This window comes from Coregonus clupeaformis, unplaced genomic scaffold, assembly GCF_020615455.1.
Source record: "Coregonus clupeaformis isolate EN_2021a unplaced genomic scaffold, ASM2061545v1 scaf0554, whole genome shotgun sequence".
NCBI lineage: Eukaryota > Metazoa > Chordata > Actinopteri > Salmoniformes > Salmonidae > Coregonus > Coregonus clupeaformis.
Genome location: NW_025534009.1, coordinates 228,588 through 248,815, shown reverse-complemented (window position 1 = coordinate 248,815; position 20,228 = coordinate 228,588). Strand labels below are relative to the sequence as shown.

At 47.1% G+C, this 20,228-nt stretch overlaps 1 protein-coding gene across 1 annotated transcript in view; it reads left to right on the top strand.

Annotated features, from left to right (window-relative positions):
- Positions 1–20,228, top strand: part of LOC121551825 (voltage-dependent T-type calcium channel subunit alpha-1I-like) — a gene marked incomplete at its 5' end in the record, with an annotated part of 142,348 nt that overhangs the window by 41,984 nt on the left and 80,136 nt on the right. Inside the window, 2 exons of the mRNA XM_045215917.1 lie at positions 3,903–4,000; positions 14,355–14,514. Of these exons, the coding sequence (XP_045071852.1) occupies positions 3,903–4,000; positions 14,355–14,514 (258 nt within the window). The remainder of the gene's footprint in view (positions 1–3,902; positions 4,001–14,354; positions 14,515–20,228) is intronic.

Genomic DNA, 20,228 nt, shown 5'->3' with positions numbered 1-20,228 from the left:
GTAGGTAGTGCAGGCCACGGACAATGGTGAAAACTGCTAACGGTAGCTAATAGCAAGTAGCTAGTTAGCTGGCTAGTTTCAGCCGGAGGTTCTGGAGAAAAAGGTATAAGAAATAATAGAATCTGTTCCACATTGGGTGAGGCGGGTTGCAGGAAAGTATATTTAGTTGAAGGATGAAAAGTGGGATTGAGAAATATATACGAAAAAGGCTATTTACACAAGCATACTACAGAATACACGACCGCACTGCTACGCCATCTTGGATCATCTGAGTGGAAGGGAGAGACAGAGATTCAAACTATCGTAGTTACTTTGGAAACTACGCTCACAGTAATCATAATACTTATGCACCCTAATAATCGCTAATTCGGATTAGAAATGCAACATGTATTTACGTGTTGCTGTCCTCAATAGTTGAGTTAATGATGTAGGACTCTGGTTTGCCCACCAGAGATCTTAATGTCCTTGGTAGAGTTTATGGTCGTAGTGGTGGTTAGAATGGATACTTCAGATGTACCAGCGGTTGTCTGAGAGGGATTGTCCTCTCCTCTCTCGTGTCTTCAGTGAAAGTTCTCTACATGCCAGCTGCAGACTGAAATGATAAGGTCTAGTGCATTGTCTTCTTCTTCACCTCGTGTAGAGGTTGAGAGTTTCAGAGTTTCTCCATTTCAAATGTGTGGACTAACGTCTCACGTTTTCTGGTCTTTCTAGTCTAACCATTTTGTCACGTGTAGCTTCAGCTTCACGCTTCTTGGTCTTGTAGAGTGTCAACCATTTTAAGTCGTGGGGCTTACTGGTCTGGTAGAAATTAAACCATTTGCAACGTTTGGCTCACGCTTCACGTCTGCTGGTCTGAGGTGAATTTCGTCACGAGGCTTTTTATGCACTCAGGGTAAAAGGGGCGTTCCATCATGTTTGTGCTCAACTGGGCGTGTCCACTGACTGAGAACAAATCAATATGGAAAACGATCATCTCATCTAGAATGCTAAAATCACATTGTTATCTTCACAAAAGTATTATTATACAGTGCTATGAAAAAGTATTTGCCCCCTTTCTAGTTTTCTCTACTTTTGCATATTTGTGATACTGAATGTTATCAGATCTTCAACCAAAACATAATATTAGATAAAGGGAACATAAGTGAACAAATAACACAACAATTACATATTTATTTCATAAACAAAGTTATGCAACACCCAATTCCCCTGTGTGAAAAAGGAATTGCCCCCTTACACTCAATAACTGGTTGTGCCACCTTTAGCTGCAATGACTCCAACCAAATGCTTCCTGTAGTTGTTGATCAGTCTCTCACGTCGCTGTGGAGGAATTTTGTCCACTCTTCCATGCAGAACTGCTTTAACTCAGTGACGTGTGCGTTTTCAAGCATGAACTGCTCGTTTCAAGTCCTGCCACAACATCTCAATTGGGATTAGGTCTGGACTTTGACTAGGCCATTCCAAAACGTCCAATTTGTTGCTTTTTAGCAATTTTCATGTAGACTTGATTGTGTGTTTTGGATCATTGTCTTGCTGCATGACCCAGCTGTGCTTCAGCTTCAGCTCACAGACAGATGGTCTGACATTCTCCTGTAGAATTATCTGATATAGAGCAGAATTCATGGTTCCTTCTATTAAGGCAAGTCGTCCAGGTCCTGAGACAGCAAAGCATCCCCAAACCATCACACCACCACCACCATGCTTGACCTTTGATATGATGTTCTTACTGTGGAATGCAGAGTTTGGTTTTCGCCAGGCATTACTGGAACCATGTCTTCCAAGGCAGCAAAAAAAAATCATAAAAAAGTAGCGCAAACATCTTGAATATGCAATCCTGCACACATAGGCCACCAACCAATTAGTTTCATTATCCAATTTTGGAGAGTGTGCAAAGCTGTCATCAAGGGAAAGGGTGGCTATTTGAAGAATCTCAAATATAAAATATATTTGATTTGTGTAACACTTTTTTGGTTACTACATGATTCCATATGTGTTCTTTCATAGTTTTGATGTCTTCACTATTATTCTACAATGTAAAAAATAGTAAAAATAAAGAAATACCCTTGAATGAGTAGGTGTGTCCAAACTTTTGACTGGTAGTGTATTTCTGTATTGTTTTAGTGATTCACCATAGTGAAGGCGTAGACTCAGGTTTTCTGGGTCTCTATGTTTTTGGTTGGATAGGTTTCTCAATTTGTTTCTTAGGTTTTTGCATTCTTCGTCAAACCATTTGTAATTGTTGTTAACTTTGTTATGTTCTCTGCTTGAAATTTTTAGATTTGATAGGGAAGCTGGATGTTCAAATATACTCTTTAGGCTTTCTACTGCCAAGTTTACACCTTTACAATTACAGTGAAATGTTTTGTCCAGGAAGTTTTCTAAAAGGGATTTAATTTGTTATTGCCTAATTGTTTTTTGGTAGGTTTCTACACTACTTTCCTTCCATCTATAGCATTTATTAATAATAAAAATAATAATATGCCATTTAGCAGACGCTTTTATCCAAAGCGACTTACAGTCATGCGTGCATACATTTTTGTGTATGGGTGGTCCCGGGGATCGAACCCACTACCTTGGCGTTACAAGCGCCGTGCTCTACCAGCTTTGGCTTTGATGCCTCATGATTGAGTATGGCTCTGTTCAGGTAGACTGTGATTTTGCTGTGATCTGATAGTGGTGTTAGTGGGCTGACTGTGAGCACTGAGAGACTCTGCGTTGAGTTCAGTGATAAAGTAATCTACAGTACTACTGCCAAGGGATGAGCTGTAGGTCTCTCTCTCTCTCTCTCTCTCTCTCTCTCTCTCTCTCTCTCTCTCTCTCTCTCTCTCTCTCTCAATTTCAATTTCAATTTCAATTTAAGGGCTTTATTGGCATGGGAAACGTGTGTTAACATTGCCAAAGCAAGTGAAGTAGATAGTAAACAAAAGTGAAATAAACAATAAATATTAACAGTAAACATTACACTCAGAAGTTTCAAAAGAATAAAGACATTTCAAATGTCATATTATGTATATATACAGTGTTGTAACAATGTGCAAATAGTTAAAGTACAAATGGGAAAATGAATAAACATAAATATGGGTTGTATTTACAATGGTGTTTGTTCTTCACTGGTTGCCCTTTTCTTGTGGCAACAGGTCACAAATCTTGCAGCTGTGATGGCACACTGTGGTTTTTCACCCAGTAGATAAGGGAGTTTATCGAAATTGGGTTTGTTTTCTCTCTCTCTCTCTCTCTCTCTCTCTCTCTCTCTCTCTCTCTCTCTCTCTCTCTCTCTCTCTCTCTCTCTCTCTCTCTCTCTCTCTCCCTCTCTCCCTCTCTCTCTTTCTAACACTCTTTCTCTCCTTTTAGTCTTTTGATACTTTGGGTACTGCAATGATGCTCCCATAGTTGTACAATTGAATTAAAATGATATTATAATTCATAACTCTCTCCCCTCTACTCTACTCTTCCTTGCCTCTGCTTCAAATATACTCTGAGACAATACCTTACTGTCTGAATGATAATAAACACTTGCTCTGATGTGAGCACATTATCAATGGGAAAACAGTATATGCACTCATATCTGCTATTTTGAATCATGAGTTAACCAAGCAGTTCATGAGTTAACCCATGAGTTAACCCCATAGTTGCTTTGGTGCAGTGTTGTGGCAGGCTTAGATCCTGAAACTGGGATGTAACCTGTAGACGGATTGGAGAGGCACTCAGAGATCTTGCCTGAGGGAAAGAGCCCTCTTGGGCCTTTCTGTATATGGATGGATTTAAAATGAGATTCTGTAGAACAAATGGGAACTGAGAATATGTCACTGATTTATGTGTGCAGTAAGTGCGCTCTCTCTCTCACACACACACATACACACACACACACAGTTAATTGACTCCTATGTGTGTTTCTCACTGTGTAGGATGGTGGAGTACTCGTTGGACCTGCAGAACATCAACCTCTCAGCCATCAGGACAGTCAGGGTCCTCAGACCCCTCAAAGCCATCAACAGAGTACCCAGTGAGTTCTTTGTCTGTCTCTGTCTCTGTCTCTGTCTCTGTCTCTGTCTCTGTCTCTGTCTCTCTCTGCCTCTCTCTCTCTCTCTCTCTCTCTCTGCCTCTCTCTCTCTCTCTCTCTCTCTCTCTCTCTCTCTGTCTGTCTCTTTCTGTCTCCGTCTCTGTCTCTGTCTGTCTGTCTCTGTCTGTCTGTCTCTGTTTGTCCGTCTGTCCATCTGTCCATCTGTCTGTGTGTCTGTGTGTCTGTGTGTCCGTGTGTCCGTGTGTCTGTCTGTCTGTCCGTCCGTCCGTTTGCATTTGACATGTCTACACTGAGTGTACAAAATATTAGGAACACCTGCTCTTTCCATGACATAGACTGACCAGGTGAATCCAGGTGAAAGCTATGATCCCTTATTGATGTCACTTTTTAAATCCACTTCAATCAGTGTAGCTGAAGGGGAGGAGACAGGATAAAGAAGGATATTTAAGCTTTGAGACAATTGAGACATGGATTGTGTGTGTGCCATTCAGAGGGTGAATGGGCAAGACAAAAGATTGAAGTGCCTTAGAATGGGGTATGGTAGTAGGTGCCAGGCTTTTTACACTCAACAGTTTCCCGTGTGTATCAAGAATGTTCCACCACCCAAAGGACATCCAGCCAACTTGACACAACTTGGGAAGCATTGGAGTCAACATGGGCCAGCATCCCTGTGGAACGCTTTCGACACCTTGTAGAGTCCATGCCCCAACGAATTGAGGCTGTTCTGATGGCAAAAGTGGGGGGTGCAACTCAATATTAGGAAGGTGTTCCTAATTGTATATGTCCTTAGACTGTGCTGTGATCCTATACTCTGCGCACTGATTGTTCTAACTGCATAACCACAGGACAGTGGTGTTTGATCTGAGCTGCCCATCTCTTATCAGATGCCCTCTACTTCAACAGAGTCACATTTCTTACAGATTTACATATCCTCCTCTAATGTAGTTCACTGTTCTCTCTCTGACCCCAACCACATCCATCTCATCTACAGCTCTGTTCACAGACAATATTTGTAACACCTATTGATTTTATACTTCCCCTTACCTCAGACAGCTTCTAATCATTGTAAGCACCAATTAGCCCGATCAGGCTAGGGTCAGCTAATCTCTCCATTCACTTCCAGTCACTGAAAGTGCTAGCATTTAGCCGCTAATGCTAACAGTGGCTAACAGTGAATAACACACAGAGAGTGGTATCAGTGAGACGCATGTAGCATTTCCTTATCTCCTCTTTACTAGAGCTAACTGGCTAATAGTGGCTAACACTGATATGCATACTGTAAGCTAGTGAGACAGTGTACTGACACACAGTGAAACAGGACATGTTCCAAACAGCTGTCATCCTTATCCTTCTCCTTGTATCCTTTACTTGTTTCCTTTCTATCAGAGCTAATAGCCTAATGGGCTAAGCTAATGGTAAAGAAACACAGATCATTGCTAACACTAATGGGCTAATGGTATGGAAACAGAGAGACACAGAGAGGTGTGCTGGAGTCATCAGTCTGCAGGTACATTTAGTGAGTGCATGTGTTCTATGGCACAGTCTGTCTCTAATGAGAATTATTGGCGGGTAGAGAAACCGGTATTTATAGACACATAAAATGCACACACCACACACACACGTGCGCGCACCCACCCACACACACACAAACACTTCCAACTCACCTCTCTCTGTGATGGGAATTAGTGAAGACATTACTCTCTCGTCTGGCCCATTACACACAGATTCATCCTAGCACTAATTACCTGAGAAAACAGTTTTCCTTGAGTGCTGACGGTAATTCCCATTCTGAAGGCACATTCCCAAACATAATTGTGATTTGGGAGCGCCGAAGACTCTGCTCCCTTATCACTGTTTCAGTGGGTGTTGCCACCGGGGTAACTCATCAAATATGAATGGTAATTGAATTACTCCATGTCATTGCCTCGCTCCGCCAGTTGATAGGAAGTTATAGGGAGTAGAGAGGGGTGATACTGATAGTGATGTCATGTTTGGGGAACTGATTTAGGCAAGTGTAAGCAAGCACACTAATACACATGCTGGGACACACACACACACACACATATACACACACATACTGTATCTGTGTGTTCATTTTATGTTTGTGTGTGTGTGTGTGTGTGTGTGCGCGCGCGCGCCTGTATGTTCATGCTTGCGTGTGTGTGTGTGTATATATGTGTGTGTGTGTGTGTGTGTGTGAGCGCTCACTGTGTAGTATAAACATATGGTTGCACCCAGGGGAATGGATAACTGATGAGTATGTCCACACCTCCCTGCACTAGGCCAGATAGGGGTCAGATACAATAGAGATAAAGCAATTGCTTGACGTGGGGTCATTTTGGCCAAACTAATATACACAGACGACATGGGCTTAGATTGACCCCAGAGAGACCCAATTTGTACCCTTCCTAGAAGATGGTGAATAATAGTGTGTGGTCTCTCTCTCCATATCTCCATTTGACTCCCCCTCCTTCCTTTTCTCCATTTCCGTGCTACCCTCAGGCCCTGCCTCATTCTCTTTACATCCATCTATCCATCCCTCCATCCCTGCATCTCTCCACCCAATTAAGTTTAATGTGATTCTGTGTTAATGAAGCACCTCTAGGGAACCAACACATTTAGATCCTCCCAGAGCCAGTAGTAGAGCAAACACATACTGCTCGTTTATCTATCACCCTGTATGTAGCCAGTATCACCCTGTATGTAGCCAGTAACACCCTGTATATAGCCAGTACCACCCTGTATATAGCCAGTATCACCCTGTATGTAGCCAGTATCACCCTGTATGTAGCCAGTATCACCCTGTATGTAGCCAGTAACACCCTGTATGTAGCCAGTATCACCCTGTATGTAGCCAGTATCACCCTGTATGTAGCCAGTATCACCCTGTATGTAGCCAGTATCACCCTGTATGTAGCCAGTAACACCCTGTATGTAGCCAGTATCACCCTGTATGTAGCCAGTAACACCCTGTATATAGCCAGTACCACCCTGTATATAGCCAGTATCACCCTGTATGTAGCCAGTATCACCCTGTATGTAGCCAGTATCACCCTGTATGTAGCCAGTAACACCCTGTATGTAGCCAGTATCACCCTGTATGTAGCCAGTATCACCCTGTATGTAGCCAGTATCACCCTGTATGTAGCCAGTATCACCCTGTATGTAGCCAGTAACACCCTGTATGTAGCCAGTATCACCCTGTATATAGCCAGTACCACCCTGTATATAGCCAGTACCACCCTGTATATAACCAGTATCACCCTGTATGTAGCCAGTATCAACCTGTATGTAGCCAGTAACATGCTGTATGTATCCAGTATCACCCTGTTTGTAGCCAGTATCACCCTGAATGTAGCCATTAACACCCTGTATATAGCCAGAATCACCCTGTATATAGACAGTAACACCCTGTATGTAGCCAGTATCACCCTGTACGTAGCCAGTAACCAATGATATTGAGGGGATTTGATTAATCTGGCTTGGGCACCTGGGTAGGCGTGTTTTGCACCAGGTGAAAGTTGATTACATTCGATTTGGAACCGGGCTGCCTCCTGGGCATGAGTCAGGTGCCCCGTTCAAAGCCCACAGTGAAGTTGGCTCTAAACAAAAGTGGTATAATTGAGGATGTGGAGTAATGAGTACGATTCTGTGTTTTCACATGCAAAAGTGAATGCTTTTGATAAAAACACTTTATCTGCCTTCCCAATGAAAACTAGTTTGAAAAGAGATGTATGTTTCTGGACGATGCACCATGCTGCCTTGTTGACAACATGACCAAGCAGCGCAGATTACTGTTGGATTTGAGAAGGGCACTCCTGTCCTGCCGTGGCGTGCTGCAGCAGTTGGCCTAACAGCAGGAAAAAAAAAATCAAATCTAAAACATTGTCTTCTGATGTGATTTAAGCATTGACATAGACTCAGAACATCCATTTTCGTTGTTTCTCCATTAATAATTGTAATAATTGTCCCTCTATAGGTAGACATACATTGGTTCCTCTATAGGTAGACATACATTAGTTCCTCTATAGGTAGACATACATTAGTTCCTCTATAGGTAGACATACATTAGTTCCTCTATAGGTAGACATACATTAGTTCCTCATAGGTAGACATACATTGGTTCCTCTATAGGTAGACATACATTAGTTCCTCTATAGGTATACAGTGAGGGAAAAAAGTATTTGATCCGCTGCTGATTTTGTACGTTTACCCACTGACAAAGAAATTATCAGTCTATAATTTTAATGGTAGGTTTATTTGAACAGTGTGAGACAGAATAACAATAAAACAATCCAGAAAAACACATGTCAAAAATTTTATAAATTGATTTGCATTTTAATGAGGGAAATAAGTATTTGACCCCCTCTCAATAAGAAAGATTTCTGGCTCGCAGGTGTCTTTTATACAGGTAACGAGCTGAGATTAGGAGCACACTCTTAAAGGGAGTGCTCCTAATCTCAGTTTGTTACCTGTATAAAATACACCTGTCCACAGAAGCAATCAATCAATCAGATTCCAAACTCTCCACCATGGCCAATACCAAAGAGCTCTCCAAGGATGTCAGGGACAGGATTGTAGACCTACACAAGGCTGGAATGGGCTACAAGACCATCGCCAAGCAGCTTGGTGAGAAGGTGACAACAGTTGGTGCGATTATTCGCAAATGGAAGAAACACAAAATAACTGTCAATCTCCCTCGGCCTAGGGCTCCATGCAAGATCTCACCTCGTGGAGTTGCAATGATCATGAGAATGGTGAGGAATCAGCCCAAGAACTACACAGGAGGATCTTGTCAATGATCTCAAGGCAGCTGGGACCATAGTCACCAAGAAAACAATTGGTAACACACTATGCCGTGAAGGACTGAAATCCTGCAGCGCCCGCAAGGTCCCCCTGCTCAAGAAATCACATATACAGGGCCGTCTGAAGTTTGCCAATGAACATCTGAATGATTCAGAGGAGAACTGGGTGAAAGTGTTGTGGTCAGATGAGACCAAAATGGAGCTCTTTGGCATCAACTCAACTCGGCGTGTTTGGAGGAGGAGGAATGCTGCCTATGACCCCAAGAACACCATCCCCACCGTCAAACATAGAGGTGGAAACATTATGCTTTGTGGGTGTTTTTCTGCTAAGGGGCAGGACAACTTCACCGCATCAAAGGGATGATGGACGGGGCCATGTACCGTCAAACCTTGGGTGAGAATCTCCTTCCCTCAGCCAGGGCATTGAAAATGGGTCGTGGATGGGTATTCCAGCATGACAATGACCCAAAACACACGGCCAAGGCAACAAAGGAGTGGCTCAAGAAGAAGCACATTAAGGTCCTGGAGTGGCCTAGCCAGTCTCCAGACCTTAATCCCATAGAAAATCTGTGGAGGGAGCTGAAGGTTCGAGTTGCCAAACGTCAGCCTCGAAACCTTAATGACTTGGAGAAGATCTGCAAAGAGGAGTGGGACAAAAGGGTTTTGCCACCAAGTACTAAGTCATGTTTTGCAGAGGGGTCAAATACTTATTTCCCTCATAAAAATTTAAATCAATTTATAACATTTTTGACATGCATTTTTCTGGATTTTTTTGTTGTTATTCTGTCTCTCACTGTTCAAATAAACCTACCATTAAGATTATAGACTGATAATTTCTTTGTCAGTGGGTAAACGTACAAAATCAGCAGGGGATCAAATACTTTTTTCCCTCACTGTACATACGTTAGTTCCTCTATAGGTAGACATACATTAGTTCCTCTATAGGTACACATACATTAGTTCCTCTATAGGTACACATACATTAGTTCCTCTATAGGTACACATACATTAGTTCCTCTATAGGTATACATACATTAGTTCCTCTATAGGTATGTATCTGCCTCTCCCTCTCTGTTTTTCTCTCTCACAGACCTCACTGTTGTACCTGGGTTGTATTAACAGCCTGTGGTGTCTCTTCTCATGAAACTCAGCGTGACACAATCACGCGTGCACTCACACACTCACACACACACACGCACATGTCAGTGAGTCTCTCTGAGTGGTGCTTCAGAGGTCCCTGGTGTCAGTCCTACAGAGAACACTGCCAGTCGCCACTCCACTTCCTCATTACTGCAATCAGCTGTCTTTATGTCATCATCACGGGACATATCCACCCATCTGCTCATGTACTATCATGTTTCATTATGTCATCAACACGGGGCAGGTCCAACGGTAGCCTATCCTGTCATTATGCCATCACTGGGGGATATGGGATATGGGACATGACCACCATCAACCTATATGGACAGAACAATGTCTATGCTACTTATGGAAGACCTGAATGTTCTGTGTCCATATGTTTTGTGTCTGTCTGTGTGTTTTAGATACAGTACGTGTGTCCTGCTGTTACTACTCAACAAAAAAACTAAAAATCAAATGTTATTTGTCACATGCGCCGAATACAACAGGTGTAGACCTTACAGTGAAATGCTTACTTACAAGCCCTTAATCAACAATACAGTTTTAAGATAAATAAGTGTTAAGAAAAGATTAAACAAATAAAACAACTTTCTTGGTGTGTTTGGACCACGATAGTTCGTTGGTGATGTGGACACCAAGGAACTTGAAGATCTCAACCTGCTACACTACAGCCCCGTCGATGAGAATGGGGGCGTGTTCAGCCCTACTTTTCCTGTAGTCCACGATCATCTCCTTTGTCTTGATCACGTTGAGGTGATCAGGCCTACAACAATTGTGTCATCGGCAAACGTAATAATGGTGTTGGAGTCGTGCTTGGGCATGCAGTCATGGGTGAACAGGGAGTACAGGAGGGGACTGAGCACGCACCCCTGAGGGGCCCCCGTGTTGAGGATCAGCGTGGCAATGTGTTGTTACCTACCCTTACCACCTGGGGGTGGCCCGTCAGGAAGTCCAGGATCCATTTGCAGAGGGAGGTGTTTAGTCCCAGGGTCCTTAGCTTAGTGATGAGCTTTCAGGGCACTATGAGGTTGAACGCTGAGCTGTAGTCAATGAATAGCGTTCTCACGTAGGTGTTCCTTTTGTCCATGTGGAAAAGGGCAGTGTGGAGTGCAATTGAGATTGCGTCATCTGTGGATCTGTTGGGCTGGTATGCAAATTGGAGTGGGTCTAGGGTTTCTGGGATAATGGTGCTTCAGTGTTGCTTGCCTCGAAGCGAGCATAGAAGTCATTTAGCTTGTCTGGTAGGCTCGTGTCAACTGGGCAGCTTGCGGCTGTGCTTCCCTTTGTAGCCCGTAATAGTTTGCAAGCCCTGCCACATCCGACGAGTGTTGGAGCCTGTGTAGTAGGATTCAATCTTAGTCCTGTATTGATGCTTTGCCTGTTTGATGGTTCGTCGGGTGCATAGTTGGATTTCTTTTAAGCGTCCGGGATAGAGTCCCGCTCCTTGAAAGCGACAGCTCTACCCTTTAGCTCAGTGCGGATGTTGCCTGTAATCCATGGCTTCTGGTTGGGGTATGTACGTACGGTCACTGTGGGGACGACGTCCTCGATGCACTTATTGATTAAGCCAGTGACTGATGTGGTGTACTCCTCAATGCCATCGGAAGAATCCCGGAACATATTCCAGTCTGTGCTAGCAAAACAGTCCTGTAGCTTAGCATCTGCGTCATCTGACCACTTCCTTATTGAGCGAGTCACTGGTACTTCCTGCTTTAGTTTTTGCTTGTAAGCAGGAATCAAGAGGATAGAGTTATGGTCAGATTTGCCAAATGGAGGGTGAGGGAGAGCTTTGTACGCGTCTCTGTGTGTGGAGTAAAGGTGGTCTAGAGTTTTTTTTCCTCTGGCTGCACATGTAACATGCTGGTAGAAATTAGGTAAAACTGATTTAAGTTTCCCTTCATTAAAGTCCCCGGCCACTAGGAGCGCCGCCTCTGGATGAGCATTTTCTTGTTTGCTTATGGCATTATACAACTCGTTGAGTGCGGTCTTAGTGCCAGCATCGGTTTGTGGTGGTAAATAGACAGCTACGAGAAATATAGATGAAAACCCTCTTGGTAAATAGTGTGGTCTACAGCTTATCGTGAGACACTCAACCTCAGGCGAGCAAAACCTTGAGACTTCCTTAATATTAGATTTCGTGCACCAACTGTTTTTGACGAATAGACACAGACCGCTACCACTTGTCTTACCGGAGGCAGCTGTTCTATCTTGCCGATGCACGGAACACCCAGCCAGCTGTATGTTATCCATGTCGTCATTCAGCCACAACTCGGTGAAACATAAGATATTACAGTTTTTATTGTCCCGTTGGTAGGATAGTCTTGATCGGAGCTCATCCAGTTTATTATCCAATGATTGCACATTGACTACTAGGACAGATGGTAGAGGCGGGTTACCCATTCGCTGTCGGATTCTTACAAGGCACCCCGACCTACGTCCCCTATATTTCCGTCTTTTCTTCATGTGAATGACAGGGATTTGTGCCTTGTCTGGTGTCTGAAGTAAATCCTTCATGTCCGACTCGTTAAAGAAAAAATCTTCGTCCAATACGAGGTGAGCAATCGCTGTTCTGATATCCAGAAGCTCTTTTCGGTCATAAGAGACGGTGGCAGAAACATTACGTACAAAATAAGTTACAAATAACGCGGAAAAACACACACAGTAGCACAATTGGTTAGGAGCCCGTAAAATGGCAGCCATCTCCTCCGGCGCCATTATATACAGTGGGGAGAACAAGTATTTGATACACTGCCGATTTTGCAGGTTTTCCTACTTACAAAGCATGTAGAGGTCTGTACTTTGTATCATAGGTACACTTCAACTGTGAGAGACAGAATCTAAATCCAGAAAATCACATTGTATGATTTTAAGTAATTAATTTGCATTTTATTTCATGACATAAGTATTTGATACATCAGAAAAGCAGAACTTAATATTTGGTACAGAAACCTTTGTTTGCAATTACAGAGATCATACGTTTCCTCTAGGTCTTGACCAGGTTTGCACACACTGCAGCAGGGATTTTGGCCCACTCCTCCATACAGACCTTCTCCAGATCCTTCAGGTTTCGGGGCTGTCGCTGGGCAATACGGACTTTCAGCTCCCTCCAAAGATGTTCTATTGGGTTCAGGTCTGGAGACTGGCTAGGCCACTCCAGGACCTTGAGATGCTTCTTACGGAGCCACTCCTTAGTTGCCCTGGCTGTGTGTTTCGGGTCGTTGTCATGCTGGAAGACCCAGCCACGACCCATCTTCAATGCTCTTACTGAGGAAGGAGGTTGTTGGCCAAGATCTCGCGATACATGGCCCCATCCATCCTCCCCCTCAATACGGTGCAGTCGTCCTGTCCCCTTTGCAGAAAAGCATCCCCCAAAGAATGATGTTTCCACCTCCATGCTTCACGGTTGGGATGGTGTTCTTGGGGTTGTACTCATCCTTCTTCTTCCTCCAAACACGGCGAGTGGAGTTTAGACCAAAAGCTCTATTTTTGTCTCATCAGACCACATGACCTTCTCCCATTCCTCCTCTGGATCATCCAGATGGTCATTGGCAAACTTCAGACGGGCCTGGACATGCGCTGGCTTGAGCAGGGGGACCTTGCGTGCGCTGCAGGATTTTTATCCATGACGGCGTAGTGTGTTACTAATGGTTTTCTTTGAGACTGTGGTCCCAGTTCTCTTCAGGTCATTGACCAGGTCCTGCCGTGTAGTTCTGGGCTGATCCCTCACCTTCCTCATGATCATTGATGCCCCACGAGGTGAGATCTTGCATGGAGCCCCAGACCGAGGGTGATTGACCGTCATCTTGAACTTCTTCAATTTTCTAATAATTGCGCCAACAGTTGTTGCCTTCTCACCAAGCTGCTTGCCTATTGTCCTGTAGCCCATCCCAGCCTTGTGCAGGTCTACAATTGTATCCCTGATGTCCTTACACAGCTCTCTGGTCTTGGCCATTGTGGAGAGGTTGGAGTTTGTTTGATTGAGTGTGTGGACAGGTGTATTTTATACAGGTAATGAGTTCAAACAGGGGCAGTTAATACAGGTAATGAGTGGAGAACAGGAGGGCTTCTTAAAGAAAAACTAACAGGTCTGTGAGAGCTGGAATTCTTACTGGTTGGTAGGTGATCAAATACTTATGTCATGCAATAAAATGCAAATTAATTACTTAAAAATCATACAATGTGATTTTCTGGATTTTTGTTTTAGATTCCGTCTCTCACAGTTGAAGTGTACCTATGATAAAAATTACAGACCTCTACATGCTTTGTAAGTAGGAAAACCTGCAAAATCGGCAGTGTATCAAATACTTGTTCTCCCCACTGTATACTCGACAATATTCTCATTTTAAATAAGTGTGTGTTTGTTTATTATAATGCATGTGTGTGTGTTTTAGGTATGCGTATCCTGGTGAATCTCCTCCTGGACACTCTGCCCATGTTGGGAAACGTCCTCCTGCTTTGTTTCTTCGTCTTCTTCATCTTCGGCATCATCGGAGTGCAGCTGTGGGCGGGACTACTGAGGAACCGTTGCTACCTCGAGGAAAACTTCACCCTGTGAGTGACTGTGTGTGTGTGTGTGTGTGTGTGTGTGCATGCGTGTGTTAATTTGATTGTGGTGTGATTTATCCTCGACAAGACTATCTCCTCCCAGTCAGTAGCTGTACGTGATTAAATTCCTCGGTCGCCTCTCCATATTCATGACCGAGATGTAACGTGAATGCCCACGCTAACCTTGCCAATGACAGAATGGCACTGTATGTGAGTGAGTGAGTGGGTCTGTACGTGTGTGTGTGTTAATACTTGTGCGTGTGCATACACGTGTGTGTTTGTGTGTGTGTGTGTGTGTGTGTGCGCGTGTGCACATATGTGTCTGCTCTCCTGGTGAGTTATAATCTGATTCAGAGGGGTATCTGTCACGATTCAGACAGACGACCAGAGGACCACAATTGCGTCACACCAGAAAGTTTATTAAACTTAAGGGAAAAGGGAAGTAGGGAGTGAATGAAGGCTCCAGGGGTAACAGGGATCCCGTCCAATGCGCTGGGTCTGTGCCCCCCGGTGGCAGCGATGCGTCCTATGAAGCCGGTGGTGGGTGGTCCAGAAGTCCTGGGGGGAGACACAGACACAACAGGGCGGAATGAAACCAGGCAGCAGTACAGTTCAAGGGAAATCCAAAATACGTAGTAGCAAGGCAGAAGGCTGGTCAGAGTTACCGGGATTGAAGAGTAGTCAGGAGTCGTAATGGCAGAAGCAGGTCTGGATCTCCTGAGGCAGAAGAGTATCCAAAAAACAGGCAGGTCCGGGGTCACAAAACCAGGGTGAGCCAGAAGCGCGAGCAAACAGGTTCCGGGTGTGAGCTTTGCAGACGATCTGACACCGGAGAGCTGAAAGACAGGGCCTTAAATACTGGGAGAGGTTAGTGGGTAATGCAGCGCAGCTGGCAGAGTAATTAGAGCCGAGCAGAGCAGGGACAGGTGGAGCTAGTTAGGCTGAGTAGAGAGAGGGAGGTGAGCAGAGTGCAAGATAGTGGAAACAAATTAAGGTGGTAACCCGGTGGAGTGAGAGGGCTCATGACAGAACCCCCCAAGGGCGGCCCCAGAAGTCCCAAGAGCAACACCACGCCGGGCGGGAGGAGGGGAGCCGGAGGAGGGCTAGAACTCCTCCGAACGGTCCGAGTGAACGTCCTCATCCTCGGAGGAGGCCGGAGGGCCGTGGTCGGGAGATGGGACAGGTCCCGAGACAGGATCAGGCACAGGACAGGAAGCCGAGCGGGCCGGACGGTTAGGGACCCCTCTGGGGCGGCCCCTACGGATTGCAGGTTGATCAGGATGCCGTTGGTGGAAAGCGGTGATGAGAGTCCTATCCACAATCCGACTAGCTGGCACCCAGGTCCTTTCCTCAGGTCCATAGCCCTCCCAGTCAATGAGGTACTGGAGACCCCTACCCCTCCGTCTGGACCGAAGCAGGCGGCGGACGGTGTAAACCAGACCACCATCGACGAGCCGTGGAGGAGGAGGACCAGGCGCAGCAGGGACCAGCGGACTCTCATGGATGGGCTTAATCTTAGACACATGGAAAGTGGGGTGCACCCTCAGGGAATTAGGCAGTTGGAGCCGGACAGCAGTTGGGCTAATCACTCTTATGATAGGGAATGGGCCAATGAACCGAGGTGCCAGCTTCTGCGACTCCACCCTGAGTGGCAGGTTCTTCGATGACAACCACACCCTTTGACCAACATGGTAGGTGGGAGCAGGAATTCTCCGACGGTTGGCCCCGGTAGTGTAGCTGGCAACGGACCTGAGGAGTGTGGCTCGGGCTTGTGACCAGGTGCGGCGACATCGACGGGCAAAAGCAAGTGCAGATGGGCAAGTAACCTCCTCCTCCTGGCTGGCAAATAGAGGAGGCTGGTATCCATAAACACATTGGAAAGGGGACATACCGATGGCAGAGCAGGTCAGAGAATTGTGTGCGTACTCCACCCATGTCAATTGCTGCGACCAGGAGTGGGGGTTGCGTGAAGTCATGCATCGCAGTGCCTTCTCGAGCTCCTGATTAGCCCGCTCTGACTGCCCATTGGATTGGGGATGGAATCCGGAAGTCAGACTGACTGTGGCTCCCAGCAGGTGACAGAACTCCTTCCAAAAAGCGGAGGAGAATTGTGGACCACGGTCAGAAACAACATCCCTTGGCAGTCCGTGGATCCGGAAGACGTGTTCCAGGACCACCTGGGCGGTCTCCTTGGCGGTTGGGAGCTTGGGGAGGGGAATGAAGTGTGCCATCTTGCTGAAACGGTCAACGATGGTGAGAATGACGGTCATGCCACTTGAAGGGGGCAGCCCCGTGACAAAGTCAAGGGCGATGTGAGACCAGGGACGTCTGGGCACAGGCAGGGGCTGCAGCAATCCGGCTGGGGGCTGGCAGGACGACTTGTGTTGGTTGCAGATGGGGCAGGCTTGGACGAATTCCCGTACATCCTTCCTCAGAGAGGGCCACCAGAACCTCTGGGCGAGCAGGTTGTAAGTGCGGGTGGAGCCAGGGTGACAAGCTAGGCGGGAGTCATGTCCCCACTGAATGACCTGGGACCTCAGGTCTTCGGGGACAAAAAGGCGGTCAGCTGGGCAAGTGCTGGGACCTGGCTGGTTACGGAGAGCCTCCAGCACCTGTTCCTCAACAGCCCAGGTCAGAGCTGCAACGATGCAGGGACTTGGCAGAATCGACACAGGGTCCTTGGAGGGGTGTCATCCTTCTGGAATTGACGGGAGAGGGCGTCTGGCTTGGTGTTGCGTGATCCAGGCCGGTATGACAGAGTGAAATTAAACCTGGTGAAGAACAGGGCCCAGCGGGACTGCCTGGAGTTCAACCGTTTGGCCGTGCGGATGTACTCCAAGTTCTTATGATCGGTCCAAACGAGAAATGGAATGGTGGACCCCTCCAGCCAGTGACGCCACTCCTCCAAGGCAAGCTTCACAGCCAGCAGCTCACGGTTCCCTATGTCGTAATTGCACTCAGAGGGGGACAACCGACGTGAGAAAAAGGCACAGGGATGGAGCTTCCTATCCTCCGCAGCCCACTGAGAAATCACAGCACCAACTCCCACATCCGAGGCGTCCACCTCCACAATGAATTGCCGGTCCACATCAGGCATCTGGAGGATGGGAGCGGAGGTGAACCTCACCTTGAGGGTACTGAAGGCTTTGTCGGCTGCTGGGGTCCAGGTGAAGGGTTGCTTGGTGCTGGTTAGAGCAGTGAGAGGGGCAGCAACGGTACTGTAGTTCCGGATAAACTTCCTATAGAAGTTAGCAAACCCCAGAAACTGTTGCAGCTTCTTTCTGTTCTCCGGAACTGGCCATGAAGTGACTGCTGATACTTTGGCAGGATCCATTTGGATACTTCCTTCTGCCACTATGTACCCCAGGAAGGCCACTGTCTTGACGTGAAACTCACATTTCTCTGCCTTGGCGTAGAGGGAATTCTCCAGAAGACGATGAAGGACTTGCTGGACATGGCGGGTGTGTTCAGACAGGTTTCTGGAGTAAATTAAGATGTCATCCAGGTAAACGAAGACAAACTTGTTTAACATGTCCCGCAGTACATCATTCACTAGAGCCTGGAACACAGCAGGAGCATTGGTGAGGCCAAAAGGCATAACCAGATACTCGTAGTGGCCTGTTGGTGTATTGAATGCGGTTTTCCATTCATCTCCCTCCCGGATCCGCACTAGGTGGTAAGCGTTTCTGAGATCCAACTTGGTAAAAACAGTGGCTCCCTGGAGCAACTCAAAAGCAGAGGTGAGCAGAGGCAGAGGGTAACGGTTCTTCACTGTGATGTCGTTGAGTCCCCTGTAGTCGATGCAGGGGCGAAGAGATCCGTCCTTCTTCCCCACAAAGAAGAAGCCAGCACCAGCAGGAGATGAAGATGAACGGATTAATCCTGCGGACAGAGAGCCATTGATGTAGTCCTCCATGGACTTTCTTTCAGGAGCAGACAACGAATAAAGACGACCCCTTGGAGGAGCTGTTCCAGGGAGGAGGTCGATGGCACAGTCGTACGGTCGGTGAGGGGGCAGAGATGTGGCTCTTGCTTTGTTAAACACCTCTCTGAGACCATGGTAGCATTCTGGGACATTGGAGAGGTCAGGAGCGGAGTTAGTAGGTACTGGCCGAGGGGGTAGTGCGGCAGCAAGCAGGCAGGTTCGGTGGCAGTCCTCTCCCCACTCCCTGATCACCCCGGTCACCCAGTCGAGCTGAGGGTTGTGCCGGGCGGAGCCATGGGTAACCCAGGATGAGGGGTTGGCCTGGAGAGGGGAGCAGGTGAAACTGGATAGTTTCTTGATGGTTTCCGGACAGACCCATCGAGACCGGGGCCGTGACATGAGTGACCGATCCGAGTAAGTGTCCGTCCAGTGCCCGGGCAGGAATAGGAGGTGTCAAACGGAGGTTCTCCAGTCCCAGTTGGCGTGCCAGCTTGATGTCCATTATGTTGGCTTCGGCGCCAGAATCCACCAGAGCAGCCAGGGTGTGAGTTGAGTCAGAGAGGCGGAGGTGAACTTGCAGCAGGGGTTTGCGGTCGGAGGACTGGATGGTCATTGAACTCAACCGGACTCCCCCTACGCCCGGTGAGCTTCGGCCCTTTAAAGGGCAGGTTACCACACGATGTCCATCACCTCCACAATAGAGGCAGAGGTTTGAGGTGAAGCGGCGCTGGCGCTCTGCAGGAGTGAGGGAGGCTCGCCCAATCTCCATAGGCTCAGACTGATCAAGCTGACCTGGGTGAGTGGCAGTAGATGACAGGAGCCCAGTCGGATCTCCCGAATGCCGGTAGTAGGTGGACCTTGGCGCCCCCCTCTCACGACGACGGGTCTGTATCCTTCTGTCGATCCTGACAGTCAGTGCGATGGCTTCATCAAGAGTGGAAGGCAGTTCATGGGAGACCAACTCGTCCTTGATATAGTCAGCCAAACTATGGAAGAACGCGTCCACCAACGATGGTGTGTTCCAAGAACTTCGTCTAGCCAGGGTTCGGAAGTCGATGGAATGGTCTGCGACTGTACGTCTGCCTTGTCGAATACTGAACAGTTCACGAGACGCCTCTGCGGTGGGTGAATCCAGGTCAAACACCTTCAGCATCTCCTCAGCAAACAGGTCGAAGGTTGCACATGCGGGGGTTTGACGTTCGAACTCTGCTGTTCCCCAGAGTCGAGCTCGGCCCGTCAGGTGAGTGATGGCATACCCAACTTTAGCCCCTCCGTGGCGAAGGTCCTTGGCTGCAAGGAGAACTGAAGTCGGCAGCTAGTCAGGAATGGCCGGACCTGGGTTGAATCGCCGTTGAACCGCTCGGGGTTTCCAATCTTGGGTTCCGGAGCAGCGGCTGCAATGACCGGGGCAGGTAACTCGGGGGCTGGGCTGGTGGGCAGACTGGCTGGGGTAAGGTTGGTGAGGAGTTGAATGATCATGGCGAAGTTGTTGTTGCTGCTGCTGGAACTGCTGCTCATGCTCATCGGTTTCCATGTCGGGGAAAGTGTGCGCTGAGTCCATAATGGTCAGATCGTACTGTCACGATTCAGACAGACGACCAGAGGACCACAATTGCGTCACACCAGAAAGTTTATTAAACTTAAGGGAAAAGGGAAGTAGGGAGTGAATGAAGGCTCCAGGGGTAACAGGGATCCCGTCCAATGCGCTGGGTCTGTGCCCCCGTGGCAGCGATGCGTCCTATGAAGCCGGTGGTGGGTGGTCCAGAAGTCCTGGGGGGAGACACAGACACAACAG